Source organism: Sorex fumeus, unplaced genomic scaffold (genome assembly GCF_029834395.1).
Source record: "Sorex fumeus unplaced genomic scaffold, SorFum_2.1 ptg000007l, whole genome shotgun sequence".
NCBI lineage: Eukaryota > Metazoa > Chordata > Mammalia > Eulipotyphla > Soricidae > Sorex > Sorex fumeus.
Window position 1 is genome coordinate 1,202,639 of NW_026606064.1, and position 12,666 is coordinate 1,215,304.

General features: G+C 37.3%; 1 protein-coding gene across 1 annotated transcript; it reads left to right on the forward strand.

Annotated features, from left to right (window-relative positions):
* The first annotated feature begins 8,456 nt into the window (after positions 1-8,456).
* Positions 8,457-9,419, forward strand: LOC130041506 (olfactory receptor 5A1-like). The gene has a single exon (XM_056133724.1). It carries the CDS (start codon positions 8,457-8,459, stop codon positions 9,417-9,419), a length of 963 nt encoding a protein of 320 aa, XP_055989699.1.
* The last annotated feature ends 3,247 nt before the right edge of the window (positions 9,420-12,666 follow it).

Here is a 12,666-nt window from a genome sequence, read left to right on the forward strand (position 1 = left end):
CATTTTTTTCCAAAAGAATATGTCAACTCTCTATACAGACAACATTCCTATTTAATGATTAATATTGTAGTTCTGTATCACTGTATCACTGTCGTTCCCTTGTTCATTGATTTGCTTGAGTGGGCCCAGTAATGTCTCCATTGTGAGACTTGTTGTTACTGTGTTTGGCATATCGAATATGTCACAGGGAGTTTGCCAGGCTTTGTCATGCGGGCGAGATACTCTCAGTAGCTTGCTGGGCTCTCTGAGAGGGACAGAGGAGTTGAACCCGGCTCGGCCGGGCTGGCTGTATGCAAGGCAAATGCCCTACCGTTGTTCTATTGCTCCAGTAGTACATTAAAAACATTTAATTAACTTTGAGTCAATTATTAAACTTACTTATTTTTTACTGAGGCAATATTGCCTTACAAGACAATTTAAGTTTTAGGGGTAAAATTTTATAACTTTTCAAAAATATTTGTTACTATTCCACACTCGATTACCAAAGTAACAGTATCTCTGCAACACAGTCCTTTGTACCCAACCCTTCTGATCTCTTAATCCCTCTCTCTCTGGTATCCTAAATCCTGCTGTCAGAATTCAAAGATTTGTTTCCATTTGGTTTTGTTTCCTTGCTTTGTTAACATATGTCTCAAATATGAGTGAGATTACCTGGTAGCTGCCTATATGCTTAGTTGGTTAGTGGGACCCCCTCAGTTCCGTCCATTTCTTTCAAAATACTTAAAGTATATCTCCAGAGTCATCTTCAGAGAACTGGAGACTCTAGCTTGGATGTCACACACCCTTGTCCTTGTACAGGTGGTTTCCTTTGAAGCTTTTTTCATATGATATTTGTTCTTTATTCAACAACACACCATCTTTTTAAAAACTGACTTTGTACTTTGCACTAAATAAAAAGTCGCCATGCAGCTTATGTAAGAATTGAAAAAGGTTTTGATTAGTCAAATCCACATACTGAAATTTCCAACAAATATTTACACCAGTCACTTTTCCTTCTTCAGCTTCCTTAGGAGATGGTGAACACATGCAAAAATGAATCAAATAGAGTAAAATTATTTAGATTTTTCTTTTCCTATGACTTCCTAAATTTTAATAAGATAAAATATGCTATGGATAAATAAAAACAATTCATGACTTATTACTCTGAAATGGTAGTGATGAGTTGTTGGATTATAGTTCTAAGCATTTTAGGTTTAACATTGGTTTGTCCTTTCTCCCCCTGCAGGGACCTTAGGTTTATTGAGTAACACCATCACAGTGCTCCTGAGGCAACTCAATTCCACCAGGCACTCCCAATCCTCTGTGTTTATCTTTAACCTCCTGTTGTGCTATCCTTCCCCTATCTATTAATCACTTTTATCTCCAAATTAGACCCTGTACTTGTAAAGTCAAATTCTCCTGAAGAACACTGAACTTTGTATATGTAAGTGAAATGTTGCTTTTCTTTTTCCTTTATGCCCTTTGCATAGTTTATTTTAGAGCTATGTCCTTTTTTGTATAGACACAAAATAATATTTAGTCCTGGGTGTCTATCATATTTACTTGTTTTAAGTCTCAGTTTCCCTTCATTCCTAACATCCCAAAAGAAGGCTCCCATGGAGGGATTTGGATGGATCCAGGGCAAGCCATGAGATACCCTGAAATTGAAAAAGGACAGGCTAAGAGCCATAAAACATATAAGTTAAGAGCATGGTCATGGAATAAACTCTATCATGACCCCAAAAGAAGTAACTTAATAAGGACCCTGCTGAGGTTAGGAAAGACTAAATTGGCCTGAGGACTGTGGTTTGGGATATATAGCAAGATATCTCCAGGAAGGGCCATCTTTTAAGCTTAATATATCTCTTTCTGTGTCCACACAATATTACTAGAAATACGATTAAGAAATATTAAGAAATAAATTTAAGATGACTGTTTAAACCGATATGGGCTAAGGAAAAGAGAAAGTAATACATCCTTAGATGGAATTCCACCCTTGGCTGAATCTCCTGGCAGGATGAGATTTTGTCCTTGAGTATCTCCTAGAAGAACTTCCCCCGAAGGAAGGGGGTTACATCTGTTCATTGTTTATAGTAATGTTCCTACGTTCCTATGTGTAATTGCTACCTCCAACCCATCCTGATTTCTCTATAACTAACCTGTGAGGCTTGATAAGCAGCCACTGATTACTGACCAGCTTGGTGGCCCCTGTTCCCTCCTTCATTCATTGGCAGGGTTGGGCGATGACGTTTGGCCCCAAATGCATCTAGGGGACACTTTGGTCACTGATGGTGGGACTGTGATTAACCCCACACCACCCTAGATCAGCAGCAATGAATTATATAGAAAAATTCTAATCTTGGCTGTCTATGTTACCAGGATGTTATAAGAAAAGAAAAAAAATTTTGATGCAATTTATAGAGTAAAAGTTAGACTTGCATTAGTCGATCAATGTACATTTCTTCTAAAAAATGAAGCCAACACAGTAAAGAGATAATATAGCATAAATTTTAAAGACTTTCAAGAAATGGAGAAGCCCATTGGATAAACTGTTATTTAAAAATTTTTTAATTTATTTTTTAAATTGAATCACAGTGGGACACACAGTTATAAAGTTGTTCATGATTGGTTTAAGTCATATAATGTTCTAACCCGTTTCTTCACTAGTGTACATTTCCCACCACCAATGTCTCCAGTTATGCTCCTGTATCCTCTCTCCCCTGCACCTGCCTCTATTGCAGGCAATTTTCTTCTCTCTCTCTCTCTCTCTCTTTCTCTTTCTCTCTCGCTCGTTCACTCTCTCTCCGTTCTCTCTCTCTCTCTCTCTCTTTCTCTCTTGCTCGTTCACTCTCTCTCTGTTCTCTTTCTCTCTCTCTCTTTTTCTCTCTCTCCCCCTTTGGGGCATTATGATTTGCAATACAGATGCTGAAAGTTTATCATATATATCTATTTACTTACCTTCAACACCCAGTTCTTGCCCAGAATAATCAATTTGTTGTGTTTCCTGTTTCCTGGCATTAGAAAAGTAGCTTCAATGAGACTTATGTAGTATATTGGAACCCAAGTGAAAGAAACTATAGAATACAAACGGATTGCTTCTTCATAGCCCAGGTGGTTTGTCTGTCTTGTACACCAGGCCTGAATCTGCCCTGGATGACTCCTGGTGATGGTGTCTTAGGAATTCACGAAAGAAAATCTGTAATACTCTAGCACTCTTGATGTTTCTAAACACAGGTCTGCTGTCATTGACAGCTATCAGTAAGCAATCAATGGTGGCAATAGCCAAATTTACTTAACAATTGTTGTGTACAGAATTATGTGCTGAGCATCCCTATGAAATTGTTTATAGAGTCCTCTCATTCTCTTTATAGTTCAAATGCTTTTCATTTTTACAAGTTCCTATATCTTTAAATCAATTTATTATTGCTTTATATTTTTATGAAATTTCAGGAGTTTAGCATCACTTCTTTGTTATTCATAATTATATATAAAATTTTTGGCATATAATTATATGCAAAAAAGTATCACCTATCCTACCTTCAAATTTCCAGTATCGTTTCACCACTACAAGGAAACCTCTAAGCATTCCTCTCTCTTCTTCTTTCTCTCCAGTAATCACTATGCTTTTAACTGAGTCTTGGAGTTAGTTTTGTTACCTTTTTTTTTGTCAATTCATTTGCTTTAGTAATTTACATTCCAATTGAGAGTAAAGTTAAGTGATCATTATATTGACTTTGCTTACTTGTTTCACTTAGCACAGTCACCTCAAGATTCAGCCTTTTTTCTATTTTTAAGATTCAGCCTTTTTGTCATCAAATATTTAACTTCAAATTTTGTATGGTATAGTAGAATTATATAGAGTATATATACCACAGCTTCTTTCTGGGGAGATGGTGGTGGTCTTGGGATCACTCCTGGTGATTTTTGGGGCACCGTATGAGATGTTAAGGATTCAGTAAGTGTTGGTCACATGCAAGCAAGGGCCTTACCTGTTCTACTATGTCTCAGTCCCTATGTTTTTTTTAATTAAGGCTCCATTGTCTGTAAAGTTATTCGTTATGAAACTTCAGGCATACTATGTTCCAACTCCAGTACTTTCACTAGTGTGAGCTTCCCTCAACCAATGTACCCAGTTTCCCTCTTGGTCACTCCCAATGTCTCACTATGACAGACACTTTTATAAAAATTGTTATTTTAGATAATGTGGTTTATAATACTGTCATTGACAGGATTTCATACATGATGCATTCCAGCTCTACACCTTCCCCAGGGTGACACCTCCCTTAACATTGCTTCTTTAGTTATTTGTTAATGGGAAAATCAGTTGATTCTGCATATTGACATCATTGTGAATTTGCTACTATGAACAGGCACTGTAGCACTTGTAGCACCGTCCTCCCATTGTTCATTAATTTGCTTGAGCGGGCACCAGTAACGTCTCCGTTGTGAGACTTGTTATTGTTTTTGGCATATCGAATCCGCCACTGGGAGCTTGACAGGCTCTGTCGTGCAGGCGGGATACTCTCGGTAGCTTGCCCAGCTCTCCAAGAGGGACGAAGAACTCAAACTCAGGTCGGCCATGTGCAAGGCAAATGCCCTACCCTCTGTGCTATCGCTCCAGCTCGTAAATAGTGAGTGGTCACAAGGTCAACCCATCAGATTTGAGTTCAAGAAGGAACAAAATATAAGCACAATATCCTTTTGAATTAGAGTTTCCATATCTTTAAAATAGATGCTTAGTCGTTACTTGTCTTGCATGTGATCTACCATGGTTTAATCCCTGGCATGGTATATGGTCACCTGAGCACTGCAAGAAGTGATTTCTGAGCATAGAGCAAGGACTAAGTCCTGAGCACTGCCAGGTGTGGCCCATAAACTCAACAAGTAAATAATTGACTGGAGATTGTACTTCTGGATTATATGGAATTCATATTTATATGTTTTAAATAATTTCAATATCAACTATTTTTGTCCCCAATTCATTAAAAGTAAATCAAAAGTAAGACACTGACTTAGCCACTAGGAAAAATTTGGAGAGGCACAAGATACCAGAACTAAAACTCTTATTCTCAGTGAACTGAGATTAATTGACAGTAACTTTAATTAAGATGTATCAAACAATGATTTCAAACAAAGGGTTTATAAAGTATACCTGCATATCTTTATATCGAAAAATATAGTTTAGTGTAAAAGTATATAAGTTAATTTTATAACATTTAAGACACATATAGAGGTTTATACTTATAGCTTTTCTTCAGATAAAAACTTTAGATCAAGTTGGAAAGACAGTATAGCTGGTAGGTCACTTGCCTTACACATGACCAACCTGGGTTCAAACCCTCAAACCCCATATGGTCCTTTGAGCCCTGCCAGAAGTAATTCCCGATCATAGAGTCAGGAGTAAGCACTGATGGGTGTACCTCCCCACTACCCCCCTAAAAGAATTTTAGATCTGTTCATTTAACAACTTTCAAGGGTACAGTAAGGCATTCTTAAATACATTAATCATTTATCATATTCTCAATTTTTTTCTTATATTGGAACTTGTGTCTTTTGATTGCTTTCACCTAATTTTCCTACCTCCTACAGCCTGTACCTGGAAAACAAAAAAACCTATATTTATTTTTTTAAAAATTTTTATTAGTGAAACACCATGAGATACAGTTGTAAACATACAAATTTTTGTGCTTGGGTTTCAGTTTTACAATGATTGAGTACCCATCCCTCCACCAGTGCCTATTCCCCACCTCCAATGCTCCCAGTATCCCTCCCACCTCCCATCCCCCCATCCCCCCCACCCCTGTGTCAGGGCATTCCCTTTTGCATAAAAGCTATATTTCTAAAACTGATTTTTTAAAAAAAACTCATGCACAATTCAGATCATAATCCATTTTTCTATCAGTTATCTTACTTTGCACAATGCCTCAATGTCCATTAATGTTTTAGCATAAGCAGGACTTTCTCTTTTGAATGCATAGTAACATTTCATAACCATAGTTAGATACTGATATATACACACATTCGCTGGTAAAATTTTTATTTCCTTCTCTAGTTCAGACCTCTTTTTAAGTCACTTATTTTTTTTACTTATGCTGATTGCAATTGCTAAACTTCTTTCCGATATTTAACCTATTATAATGCATGTCAAAAGTATCAGGTGGGGTTCAGGGGTAGAGCACTTGCCTTGAATGTGGGAAGTGCTGGATTCAAATACTGACATCACAAAAATATGCACAAAAAATACACGAAATATAAACAAAAAATATACACAAAAAAACTCAACAATCATATTCTTTTAAGTAGAGGATATTTCTGTTTTACTTACTTTTAGACTAAGGATTTCTAACGTAGTCATCATGAAACATTAAGTCTTTTAAAAATACTTATTCCTAAGAAAGATTTTCAAAATCAGGAAATCGATATTTCAAAAATTCAGAATTTTAGATTTCAGATATCTAAAGGGTACTTTTAAAAAATGAGTAACCTCATGGTGTCTCACTAATAAAAATTTAAAAAAATGAGTACTAAGTATACATAAGAGTACCTAAGTTACCTAAGAGCACCTAAAAGTACTGAAGAATGAGTACCGAAAGAGTGAGCTTTGACCAGAATATTGTTCTGATCAGAGTTTTGGAGAAGGGAATAATTGACTCATCCACATGACACATCCATATCCTGGCTGTGTAGGGAGCAGCAACACCCAGCATATTAAAGATTCAGTGAACACTTTTGATCACCATTAAAATGAATCACAAGAAAAAGTCACTTAGAAAGGAATGACAGCTATGGTCACAGCACTAGAGAAAATGTTAATGCTATTTATGAACATTTCTTGCAACATTGCTACTTTTCAGAAAGTGTGCAACGGTCTTTTAGCTAGCATTTAATTTTATTGTGCAACTACTTTTTGTAGGTAGATGTTAATATTATGCCAACTTAGTAACTTGGAGGAAGTTGATATGTAGAATTTTAAAATCTCTGCCATATTACTTATTTTTTTAACTGTGGATGGAATGTCAATATTTAAGAGGTACCATGAACAAGAATTTAGAAGTCATAAGACATATGCAAATTTGGAAAATGGGTGTAGATTTATGAACAAACTTGCCAAAGTATACTGAACCAAAGATCTAGACCACTGTCCCAGTCAATTTAAGTCAGAAATATCTCTGATTTGAATAAAAAAGTCTGCATCAGCTCAGAAGGAGCATGCTGTCTTTTCTAACTTTTCAAGGAAGTTGATTTAAATTGCATCCATTCCCAAGTCTGCTTGTTTTTTCCCATGTTTATTATATTATTATTCTAACTATCCTGCCTTCATGAACACACAAAGGTAGATAATAAAATTGTAAAATTATCTACTGTTCTTGATTTTTGGTTAATTACATTTAGTTTCCTATAGGTGGTGGACATCGTGAGATAACATTGCATTCGTAAGTCATAAAAGGATTTAAACTACGAAGACCGATACATTACTGCAAAAAATGAATTAAAAATTAAATAACACCTCTCCAAATAGTGATTTCAGATGACATAATTTGTTTTACCCTAATTTGTTATATTTTGGTTCTCACATAATTTTCATATTCCCTTTATCTGACACTGTAGTAATTGTTTGCAAGTATTGTCTTTGTCCTCAAATAGAATGACAATATTGATCCAAGAGAATTTTTTAATTGAAGTTGGTGACTTCAATATAGAAATTCAGTGTTGGGGCTGAAGTGATAGCACAGAGGGAAGGGCATTGGCCTTGCACGCGGCCAACTTGGGTTCAATGCCTGGCATCCCATATGGTCACCCAACCACTTCCAGGAGTGATCCCTGAATGTGAAACCAGGAGTAACTCCTGAGCACAGCCAGGTGTGACCCAAAAAGTAAAAAAAAAAAAGAAAAAGAAAAAAAAAGAAAGTCATTGTTAACTCAGGACTGGAGTGATAGCACAGCGGGTAGGGCGTTCGCCTTACAAGCGGCCAACATGGCCGACCCGAGTTCGATTCCTCCGCCCCTCTCGGAGAGCCCAGCAAGCTACCGAGAGTATTCGATATGCCAGACACAGTAACAACAAAGTCTCCAATGGAGACGTTACTGGGCCCCGCTCGAGCAAATTGTTAACTCAACGTTTATGAATGGAGGGGATATATATATGGAAATATATGCATATGTATATATGCACATATATGTATATGTATATATGTATATATGTGTATATTTGCTCGAGCAGGCCCAGTAACATCTCCATTGGAGACTTTGTTGTTACTGTGCCTGGCATATCGAATACGTCACAGGGAGCTTGCCAGGCTCTGCCGTGTGGGCGAGATACTCTCGGTAGCTTGCCGGGCTCTCCGAGAGGGAGATGTATATATCTCTATATATCTCTCTATATACCTGAACATATATATAGACAGCAGCATTACTGGAAAATAGGAATTTTTTGCATTTTTTGAGAATGAAACAACTTCCTATCTTTCATTCTGTAGATGGTGCCAAGCAGATCCATGGAAGAGGAGAGGAACCACACCTCTATTGTCATGTTTGTTCTCCTAGGAATTACAGATGACAAAGAACTTCAGCTTGTTCTCTTTCCGGTCTTCCTAGGGATCTACCTGATGACTTTACTGTGGAACCTGAGTCTTATTATCCTAATCAGGATGGACTCCCAGCTGCACACACCCATGTACTTTTTTCTCAGCTTCCTTGCATTTATAGACGTCTGTTACACTACTTCCATTAGCCCAAGGATGCTCTCAGACTTCTTTAAAGATGAAAAAAGGATTTCCTTTATTGCCTGTGCTACTCAGTACTTGGTTGCCTCCTGGATGGGTCAGGCTGAGTTCTGCCTCTTGGCCGCTATGGCCTATGACAGATACGTGGCCATTGGTAACCCCCTGCAGTACTCAACCATCATGGCACCTGGGCTCTGTCAGAAGATGGTGACTGGGGCTCTTGGAAGTGGCCTCATTTGTAGTTTACTTGAAACAGTTCCTTGTTTTAGTCTTGACTATTGTGGGCCAAATATCGTTCAACACTTCTTCTGTAACATATCCGAGGTCCTCATTTTGTCTTGCTCCAGTCCTCTCGTCACCCAAATGATTCTGTTTTTGGTAGTTTTGTTTGTTGGGTTTGGTTCTATGCTCTTTATTCTTTTATCCTATGGTTTTATTGCAGCTTCCATCCTGAAAATATCCTCTGCTAAAGGCAGTCTTAAGGCCTTCAATACCTGTGCCTCCCACCTGGCCGTTGTGACCCTCTTCTACGGCACAGCCCTCTCTGTGTATATGCACCCTCGCTCAAGACACTCTGAGAAGCAGGACAAGGTGCTGTCAGTGTTCTACGTTATCATTATCCCCATGTTAAACCCTCTCATCTATAGTCTGAGGAACAAAGATATCAAAGAGGCCCTCAAGAGGATGATAAAAAGGAATACACATTTTCCTCAGTGAGAATAAGACTTGTTAATATGTTCCCTGAATAAAAAAAAGAAAAGCAAAAGACAAACCATCGGATTAAAAAAAATAAATATTTAGTTAACAGTATTTGATCAGGTACCAATAACCATATCCTTAAATTTTTCTTTGAAGTTTCTGCTTTAAATTGTACTTTTTCTGCTATAAAAGCCACTATTCACAATTTCTGAGCAGCAAATATGACCTTGTCGCTACATAAATTTATAACAAATTTGTCACATAAAAATTTTGTCCATTTGAAATACTTAACAAAACTCTCTAACGTTAGTGATACAGTTTCAGAGATGACCAATTTTGTTCTGATTTTGGTCTTACTGTTTCCTTAAAAACTTGACATTTTTTCTTCAATAATAATAAGTTATGGTTCTCTTAGCTGTATCTGTGTTCTGAAAATATTTAAAACTGACCATATTTAGAATTGAAAATTATTTTTCTCTGAGATTTCCACATATTTATCACCTTTGTCTCTATACAATGTTTCTTAGAAGACTTCATGTTTGTGTGTGACTATATGAAACAATTTATCCCCTATGAAAGGTGAAACCTTATTGCAAGACAATTAGCAATATATGTATGCCCTTTTCTTATTATATTTTATATTAAAACATTAGGACATTACCCTTTTTTGTATTTTGATGGCTTATTTCCCAGTTTATTGATTTTATTTCCAAAAGCTTTTATAAATGTATTTTTGGAGGCTATAATTAAGTTTTAAACAATTATGCTGTGCTTTCTCCTATAATTTTCAATTTGGTGTTTTATTGCAAACATTTTCTCATATAAGATTATGTAAATAGACATCTATACAGACTTTTTAGTTTTGCTTTATTTTGTTCGTGTGTATGTGTGTGTGTGTGTGTGTGTGTGTGTGTGTGTGTGTGTGTATGTGTGTTACACCAAGGGGTATTTGGAGACTACTCCTGGCTCTGTGCTCAGGTGTGACTCCTGGCATGCTCAGGTACTGATTGTGGTGTGGGAACCAAATGGATAGCTTGTAAACAAGGCAAGTGCCATACCTTCTGTACTATCTCTATGACACCATATAATTGTTTCCATATGCTGCCTATCTATAGTAAACTATCACTCACGTTATCAGTATGAATTATTAGTATTACTATATATTGAATTTTTAGTTTTGATTGTTTATTATGGAAGTCAGCAATGCTAACTAATGCACAGCGGTAGGGCATTTGCTTTGCATGCTGCCAGCCTGGCTAAGCTGGGTTCAATTCCTCCGCCCCTCTTGGAGAGCCTGGCAAGTTACGGAGAGTATCTCGCCTGCATGGCAAAGTCTGGCAAGCTACCCGTGATGTACTCAATATGCCAAACACAGTAACAAGTCTCACAATGGAGATGTTACTGGGCCCACTTGAGCAAATCAATGAACAATGGGAGAACAGTGCTACAGTGCTACAGATTGTTTCTTAAATTTCTATTTAGTTTTTAGAGCCATGTCTATTTTTATGCAAATATAAACTTTTTACATTTTCAAGATCTGAGCTTAGTCCTTTTTAATTTTCTTTTGTTGTTTGTTTGTTTTGTAAGCTATATCCAGCAGTTCTCAGTCCTACTTCTGACTCTGTGCTCAGGGATTGAGACTGAAGAGGACTGGGAGTCCATATGTGGTACTGGGAATTGAACCTGGGTCAGGAGCAGGCAAGGAAAGCACCTTACCTACTGTACTTTGGCCCCATTTTATATGTTTTTTTTTAAAAAAAACATTATTTTGTTACGTGTTGCATGAACGTTCAGTCGGAGGTGCTGAGACAAGGAACACGAGAGAAATTATATTTTATGGAGAGCCCAGATTCACTCAGATCCTGTGACAAAAGGCAGCGCATTCTGAGGTCTTCTTTTATTAACATTGTACCACGAAAGGGCACAATACAGTGACGTCATCAAAAGAAGTTACAGAAAGATAAAGTGATAAAGGCAGCAAGGCAGGTAGTTTCCTTGGGTCTGCAGGCCTCTGGGAAGAAATACAAAACTGAAACTGAAACCGAAATCTTTCCTGGGCTACAAGCATCTGGATTTGCATCCCAAAGTTAAACTGGGAAAGCATCTGGAAACTAGATCTCAAAGACTAGGGTGGGCTAGTGCCTGTAATACATGTCAAAGAACAGCCAGGCTTCTGTGAGAAAAGGAAAATTTACCCTTTGGATCAACTGAAATTTATGACACTATTTATTGAAGGCAGCTTAAAGGAAAAGATGTTCAGTTTCATCCAAACCACTCAGGACACACCAGAAACCTTGCCCATTTTCATGGGTCCCTGTGTTCCTGCCCATGTGTGGTATAGTCCACATGGGCTCATCCTTACAGCTCAGTCCAGCCCCAACAGTTATGATTGATTTTGTCTTCTTGAATGGACAGTTTGGACATATGGCATAAGCAGTAGTGCTATCATTATGAATCTATGAGTTAGAACTAACAGAATGCCTGCATCAACAGAAATATGTATAAATTTTGAACTTGAGCACTGAAATATTTAGTTTTACTCCTAGCATCAAGGTGCCAACTAGCTTAGTGCTGCTGGTCAGTTTACCCAAGTGCATTTCACTAATTATTTTTTCAAAATTTAATTTTTTTAAAGCACCATGATTTACAAGGCAATTCATAATTGGGTTTTTGACATACATGTGCTGTTATCAATTCTGCCACAAATATCAACTTCCCTCCACCAGTGTTCCTAGATTCCTTCTCCTCCCCTTTCCTCTCCCATAGCCCCAGCTCCAGCCTGTCATCTTTGCAGATAACTTTTCAATTTATTTATTAAAGTTTGGGTCTCATGATTTTATTGTTGATTTGGTAGTTTGAATATTTAGCTTTATCATTCCTTAACTCCACCCATGTTCCTGGGTCCTTTTGATCCCTACCCTCTTTACTTCTCATTTATCTCCTCTCCCCTTCCTCTTCACTCTATTTTTTCTCCTCCCTTTACTCTGGAGCAAGTGTGATTTATGCATTCCCTGCTTTAAACCATTGAATTTCCTCAAGTTACTCTAAATACCATATATAGTAATAGTAATATCATGTGTTTATCCTTCTTCTGGCTTCCTTCACTTAACATGGTATCTTCCAGTTCCATTCATGTTGCAGAAAATTGCATGATTTAATTATTTCTTACAGCTGCATAATATTCCATTGAGTATATATATACCAAGGCTGGAATGATAGCACAGCGGTAGGGCGTTTGCCTTGCATGAGGCCGGCCCAGCTGATG

Coding starts and splice junctions, on each gene's coding strand:
- LOC130041506 (XM_056133724.1), top strand. CDS start 8,457: ATGGTGCCAAGCAGATCCATGGAAGAGGAGAGGAACCACACCTCTATT.